General features: G+C 38.8%; 1 protein-coding gene across 1 annotated transcript; it reads left to right on the top strand.

The window, feature by feature from the left end:
• Positions 1–170: 170 nt before the first annotated feature.
• On the top strand, positions 171–7,102 carry LOC113148576 (von Willebrand factor A domain-containing protein 5A-like). Its single transcript, XM_026340318.1, has 18 exons — positions 171–243; positions 422–624; positions 721–943; positions 1,208–1,374; positions 1,465–1,579; positions 1,747–1,922; positions 2,007–2,095; positions 2,176–2,320; positions 2,933–3,012; positions 3,117–3,231; positions 3,359–3,517; positions 3,619–3,722; positions 4,022–4,242; positions 5,078–5,104; positions 5,461–5,544; positions 6,046–6,215; positions 6,550–6,673; positions 6,777–7,102. The coding sequence occupies exons 1-18, from the start codon at positions 204–206 to the stop codon at positions 6,854–6,856; spliced, it is 2,322 nt and encodes a 773-aa protein (XP_026196103.1). The 5' UTR covers positions 171–203; the 3' UTR covers positions 6,857–7,102.
• Positions 7,103–7,308: the final 206 nt, after the last annotated feature.

Genomic DNA, 7,308 nt, shown 5'->3' with positions numbered 1-7,308 from the left:
TGTAAGAATAATAATAAAGTTCAGAGGATCCTGAATTTGAGAATGTTAAATCAAAGTCTGATTAAAATAATTGAAGCATTTTGTAAGAGGCATACATAGGCATGTAACATAAAACAGAATGTACAGTAACTATAAGCAGCATTTATTATTACAGTAGGAAGTCCTGAAACTGCCTTGAGGATTTTTGTTACAAAGGTACGAGGATGAACTGCTGTGGTCTGTTGACTCCTGAGAAGGAACCAGGTACAGAACTATTAGAAAACAGCCAAAAATCATTGATTTGCTGTATTACTGACTAATTTCTTTGTTTTATATGTTCTTAGTTTGAATAACATATACAGTTTGATTGTTTTACCCAATGAATACACAGAAGTTCTCACCCTGTATTTATGTGCTGTCTTTTTATTTGTTTCTCGGTCAGTTCCTCTGAAGAGCATCGAGGTGGAGCTGGAGGTCAGGGACCATGTGGCTACAGTGGTCTCCACTCTGCTCTATGAAAACAAGGAGGACAAACCAATAGAGGCAGTTTTTGTCTTCCCTCTACCTGGAGATGCTGCTGTTTGTCATTTCAGTGCTGTCATTGGACAAACACAGATTGTAGCTGAGGTGAAGGAGAAACAGCAGGTGAGCTGGACAGAAAACATTGACTCTGTATAAAGGAAATAAAAACAGTAAATATAGTGAATGTTACACAGAGAGTATCTGTTGTCTGTATTTCAGGCTCGTGAGGAGTATGATGATGCAGTGAGCTCCGGTCAGCAGGCCTTTCTATTGGAGGAGAGTGACCAGAGTCCAGATATATTTTCTCTGAGTGTGGGGAGTCTTCCTCCAGGAGAGAGCGCCTCCATCAGGCTGGAGTATGTCACTGAGCTGGCTGTGCAGGCTGATGACGGACTGAGGTTTTGTCTCCCTGCTGTGCTCAACCCTCGATACCAACCTCAGGGTAGGAAAACAAGCCAGCATATTAACTTTAGTCCACACCGAACGTGTTCATATACACAGTATTATTGTAACACACAAGGTTGTACACAGGGTGCCAAGTGTGTCTAGAGAACATTTGATTTCAAGTCACTGACTATCGGTCGCAGCTGTCTTTAGATCAGAGAGCACCTGATCTTCCATCCAAACTTTCTGCTGAAACTATGATTTTTAATGTGTTTTATCTTTTTGATTCCAGCACCTTTAACCTGTCCGACCTTGTTTCCAGGAAGTGAAGGTGCCAGTGTCCAGGTGACGTCTGTTCCAGCCTCTCTGGTTCCCTACAGTCTGTCTTTCTCTGCTCGAGTGTCGTCTCCTCGTCCAATCTCTAAAGTAGAGTCCAGCACTTCTCTGGATCCTCTCCAGTACCTCAATGCAGAGAAAACCCAGGCCACGGTAGGTCGACTAATAACGTGTCTGCTGCATGTGATTGTTCTTCAGTACTGAAAACAAAATGTATAACTTTATGTTTTTTATGAACCATAGGTGAAGTTGGCTGCAGGACACAAGTTTGACAGAGATGTTGAACTGCTGATTTATTACACAGATGCCCACCAGCCCACTGCTGTGGTAGAGGCAGGACAGGCCTCTGCCAAGCCTGGTGAGGTCAAACTAGCAAAGTTGTTACTACTGTATGCTAACAAGCTTAGTATGTTCAACATATTGTAATGAAATAAACAAAAAAAGAAGACATTAGTTCCATGTATCATAATAAAACAGTGGATTTGGTATTGGCCTGTATTAGCATGTCTTTGTTCTGTGTTTCAGGCACTCTGATGGGTGATCCAGTAGTGATGGTGAGTCTGTATCCTGAGTTCCCTCAGTCTGTGATGTCTTCAGTCGCCTCATGTGGAGAATTTATTTTCTTACTGGATCGATCTGGGAGTATGAGTTGTCCTTTGAACAACAGCAACCATCAAGAGACTCGTATTGCCAGTGCCAGGGTATACAAGAGTTTACTCCATCACAACATACTTTGTCTTGTTCTCACACAGCTGTCTTAACTAACCTTCATCTGTTTCTTCAAGGACACTTTACTGCTCCTGTTGAAGAGTTTATCAATGGGCTGCTATTTCAACATCTACAGTTTTGGGTCCTCATATGAACACATCTTCCCGTGAGTCACTCCCTCTACACGAAATGCATTTCCAAACATCTACCTCCTGACCTCCTCTGTTTGTGTGTTTCTGATAACAGTAAGAGTGTGGAGTACAGTGAGACGACGATGGAGGAGGCTCTGAAGAAGGTTGAACAGATGACTGCTGATCTTGGAGGAACTGAGATCCTTGAGCCTCTCAAACACATTTACAGCCAACCCTGCATTCCCAATCAGCCAAGACAAGTAATACACCCACACATACAGGCACAAGCCACCACATGCAAACACACAAAATAAGGAACTGGATGAACAACAATCCCATTCCAGTAAAAATTCCAACTCAACATTTGAGATCAACTGACCCATTGGTGTGATGATCAAAATGCACGGTGCCAAATAATATTTGATACTATGACTATGATTACTGCAGTAATTATCATACTGGGTGTAGGGAAGGGGCTAAGGAGACAGTCTTCAGGGGCTCCATCTACAGCTGTTGTTGCCACACATTCCCTGTTTTTTCAACGTGGAAAGTTCACGTCTTTAAAATGAAGCAGACATTTATTTGTAAAGGGTGAGTCTTACCTAATACCTACTTAAAGAATGTATTAATCTGGAGTGTTTGACAGATATTATACTTAGCAGCTTGACGTATCTTAACCACTCAGTTCCGAATGCCTCCACTGAACTTCTTCCTCTATTCAACTTACAGTATGACTAGACTAACCTTAAACAAATGAGTGTGTTATACTCATACTTCATGTACCACTGTTGTTCATGACAATTCACTGTCAAAGCCATCTGTCATACCATTACACAACACTTAGCAAATTCTGTGTAAACTCTCCTCCCTAGCTATTTGTCTTCACTGACGGAGAGGTGGGGAATACCAAAGAAATTCTGCAACTAGTGACGAGGAATTCAGGTTCCCACAGGTGAAACCACAACAGAACAAAAGATAGCAAACACCCACACATTACCCACAAAATGTTCCATGTTTTAATGTGTTTGTGTGAAAAACTAAACACCTGTATTGTAGGTGTTTCTCCTTTGGGATTGGAGAAGGAGCCAGCACTGCTCTTATCAATGGTTTGGCCAAAGAAGGAGGAGGTCATGCTCAGTTCATCAGTGGAGCTGACAGGATGCAACCCAAAGTAAGACAAAATAAAAAATAGCTTTTTTTCTGAAAGGCATACAGGATAGGATAAGAAATGTATATTAACACAATTTACAAAACCACAGTTCCTCTCTCAACTTTCTATTTCCATTTTTGCTCATCAGGTGATGCAGTCGCTGAGGTTTTCTCTGCAACCAGCTGTGGTTGACATCTCAGTCATGTGGGATTTACCTAAAGGAGTGTCCGCCACTGTTCTCTCTCCACCAATCACTGCAATTTTCCAGGGTCAGAGGTCACTGGTTTACGCACAGCTCACTGGACAGGTAGTGCCAGCGCTCACTCATGTTCATTAGATTTGTTTTGAAAAATATAACAACAGTGATTTTTTAAATTACTAATTTCAAACACTTTAATGTTCTGTCAGAGTTCAGAAGCAGCAGAGGGTTGTGTGAAGGTGAAGTACAACCTGGCAGGTCATCCCTCTCAGAGCCAAGTCAACTTCAGTCTCAAACCTGCAGAAGACACTGGGTAAAGCATGTATATGTATATTTACCATAGTTTAAAGATGTGTAACTCTACCAAGTAGGGATGTGTGATATTAACAGAGCCGTTCATATTGTGTACAGTAGTTTGTTTGTATTTGCTGAAACAAGATAGTTGTTGCTATGTTACTTATAGAAAAAATGTAGGAGCATTTATTTATACTTTACATATATTTAAACAATGTTTCATGTCCTTACATACCTTTTAGTACCTCTTAGGAGTGATTACATATAAATCAGTTACAGAAATGCAGCAGTGTGTTTACTTTTCTCTCTTCTCTACAGATTATCAGTTCACAGGTTGGCTGCTCGCTCTCTGATTCGCTCCCTGGAGTTGGAGCAAAAGGAAGATGAAGAAGAGGTGGATGAGGGATTGAGGAAGAAAGTGGTGGAGCTCAGTGTCCAATCAGGAGTGAGCAGTGCCTACACTGCCTTCATTGCTGTCAACAAAAGCAACAAAGAGACGATTCAAGGACCTCTGGTGCGCAGAAATGTTCCAGCACCCAGTGAGTGCATTTTTCAGTCTACGCATGTTGGATGAGACCACGGCACCTTCCTTTATTACAATAAAATACAATAAAAAGTACATAAAACTTACATGTGATAGACCAGGTTAAATGACAGGGAAGAAGAACACACACCTTGATTTATTTTAAGCATTATCCTTCATTATGTCACTATATTGATTTATAATGTTTTTATTAATAACAGCCATGTTAAGCTATGTTTGTGTGAAAAAGAGGCATGTGAAAGAAGGGAGTGAGTAGCTGGAAATGCTAATTTATTAAAGACATGTATCACCATATGTGTGTACTGACATCTAGTGATCAGTTCCAGCGTTACTTTATTAATCAGCTGAGTTTTGTAAAAATGCTTAATTGTTGCCAACTTTAAACTTGAACGTTGCTACTTCAGAAGGGGACCTTTTCACTAAATGTCTTTTTACTGATGTAGTCTAATAACATAAAATGTCTGTATACCATATAAAAAGTAATTTGAAAACCTGTTTTAGGTAAAACTCACTTATTTATGTGTAGTACATGTACTACAACCCTTTTTAGAATTAGGGTTGTAAGTAGTACTGCAGTTAATACAGTTTTGTTCATCTTTCTTATGATGCTTTTATAGGACTTGGATATTGTGGAATGTACTGCACATGTCCATGTCCTTCCAAATATTCCTTTCACCATAGTAAATTTGTAAAAAGCCTCAGATTTTATATAAATTAACTGCACACATGGACTATTGCTCTCAGTTATCAGTTTATAAGTATATATGAAATTATATGATATTTATATTATTGGTAGCCCCAACTAATATCCTACTCTCACTTAATCTCAGGGATGATATCCGCTCCTGTAGCCCAGAGTAAGTAAAAAGCTCATTGTCTTTCTGAACACACACTGGTCTATTTCTACACCCACGAACACATGAGGTCACAGTGACCTTGATCTTTGACATTTGGCCACCACAATTTAAGTAGTTCATCCTTAAGTTCAACTGGAATTTTTTTGCCAAGTTTGATAATTTCTTTGCTGAAAAACCATACTAACTGTGGGCAGTGTTATAGTGTGAGTGAGTGATAGCAACATTCAGCTTTTAGTGCACTACTCGAGTTAATCCACAATAAGCAAACTGATTTAATCATTGCAATTATGACCATTTCACTTTTTATTTTGGTACATTTTTGCTGTTCTGACAATGTATTTCTTTTGAAAATGCAGGATTTCAATTTTCCAGTTTGAAAGCTTTTGCTGTACCACAGTATGATACCTTGATGGCTGTCACAGATATGGCCTTCTCTTCAGGTGTGCATTCAAATTATCTACTTTTTACAGACTGGTGACAATTTGTGAGGTTCTGAGATAAGATTCTTTCATCATCAAAATGTATTGGATACATTTCTATTGGGCACTGCAAGTTTTACAGTCATCCAGGAAGTTTTCTACCCTGTTAAAATATTGTAACCTGACTTCTGTCTAATCTATTTTAACCATGTTAAACCACTTTTAACTTAATTTCAACTGTTGTTTACTATTATAAGACCAGAATAAGTGGGCAAAGTAAACTGTTTGGTTTAGAAATGTATTTAAATATGAGCCCAATAATGCAAAAAAAAAAAAAAAAAAAAAAAAAACCCGACAAACATTTAGCTGTAAATATTACTGTGATGATTTTTCTTTTACTGAAACTTAAATAGAACTGCTTTTTGCTTCATTGTTTTCTTGTACAACTTGGACAAGTAGAAACCTTATACACAGATATAAGCTATGTAATTTTTTACTTGACTTTTTTTTCTCTCTGTTCAGATTCATCTTCTAAAGAGGATGAGGCTGTCGTGCCTGAGCAGCCCCCCAGAGACCCTTTGCTGCAGTTGGTGTCCCTCCAGAAGGCGTCTGGCTGCTGGCTGCTAGATGCAGCTCTGGCTGCTGCACTGGGAAAGACCAGTGAGGAGGTGGAGAAGCCAAAGCCTGCATCGGTGGGTCAAAGTCAAATAGAAATAATTAGTAGTGTGACTTATTTTAAAACAGCCTTGATTTGCAGACAGATTTCATGAAGCAGAAAGTTGGTGTGATCCCCTCAAGTGTTATTTTGAACTACTTGTTTATAACAGGCATTAAACACATCTATGAATAGCTCACGTGAAAGCATATGTATTTGTGATTATATTTTATTTAGGAAATATTGTTACTGCTGTTAAAAGCAAATCAAAACCATTCAGTTTCTCCTCTTGATAATTTGTCTTTGCTCATTCTGTTTGTTTCTCTTCATATTAAATCCTCTTTTTATTTTTGTTTGGTATGGTGTATTAGGTCAACCAGGAAGTGTGGGCCACCATTCTGGCTCTGATCTGGCTTCATGGTTTTAAGACAGATGCTAAGGAAGAGTGGGAGCTTCTGGCTATGAAGGCAGTGTCATGGATTCATGCTCAGAACGGTAATACCATGATAACTAATGTTGATCTGTTTTTATCAGCGTGTGCTGGTGAAAATCAGCTACTTGGAAAATAACTTTTTCTTTTGCTTGTTTTTTTTCTCAGCACCATTAGTGACAGAGTGTGTGGAAGCTGGAAATGCACTGTTGGGCTGCAGCGTGCAGAAAGATTCATTGGGGCTCTAAAGTTTTCATTTTACTTGCATCTCCTCCAGTTCTGATACACAAAGACAGACTTACTCCATCCTATAACCTTTAAATGCATGTTACATGTTGCCTTATCTACCTCTTTAACAGTTTGTGCCTTAATATAAATGTGTCATTGATCTAGGATTAGCTGTGTAACAGGATAAAAACATTTTTCTGCTTTTGCTGCTTAAAGGTTTCTTTGTATCCAAAACTTTTAATCTCTAATAAATTTCAATGTCCAGACCTGGAACTTCATTTGTGCGTACATACAAATAAGCAGAGATAATAGAAGTACACAAACTCAACTCATCTCAAATAAAATTTCAGAAACTTGCAGAAAAGTAGAACTACCTTTGAATGCATCAGTGCAAGTACACAAACTCAACTCTCAAGTAAAATTTCAGATAATTGCATAAAAACTACTTTGCTATAAGTAGAAGTACCTCTGA

Source organism: Anabas testudineus, chromosome 13 (genome assembly GCF_900324465.2).
Source record: "Anabas testudineus chromosome 13, fAnaTes1.2, whole genome shotgun sequence".
Lineage (NCBI taxonomy): Eukaryota > Metazoa > Chordata > Actinopteri > Anabantiformes > Anabantidae > Anabas > Anabas testudineus.
Note: the sequence above shows the minus strand (reverse complement) of the source record. Positions and strands in the feature narration are given on the sequence as shown.

Excerpts from the sequence above, each read along its gene's own strand:
- LOC113148576 (XM_026340318.1), top strand. The coding sequence starts at position 204 with ATGAACTGCTGTGGTCTGTTGACTCCTGAGAAGGAACCAG. Across the intron at positions 944-1,207 it reads CCCTCGATACCAACCTCAGG|GAAGTGAAGGTGCCAGTGTC; the intron begins GTAGGAAAACAA and ends CCTTGTTTCCAG. Across the intron at positions 2,321-2,932 it reads TTCCCAATCAGCCAAGACAA|CTATTTGTCTTCACTGACGG; the intron begins GTAATACACCCA and ends TCTCCTCCCTAG.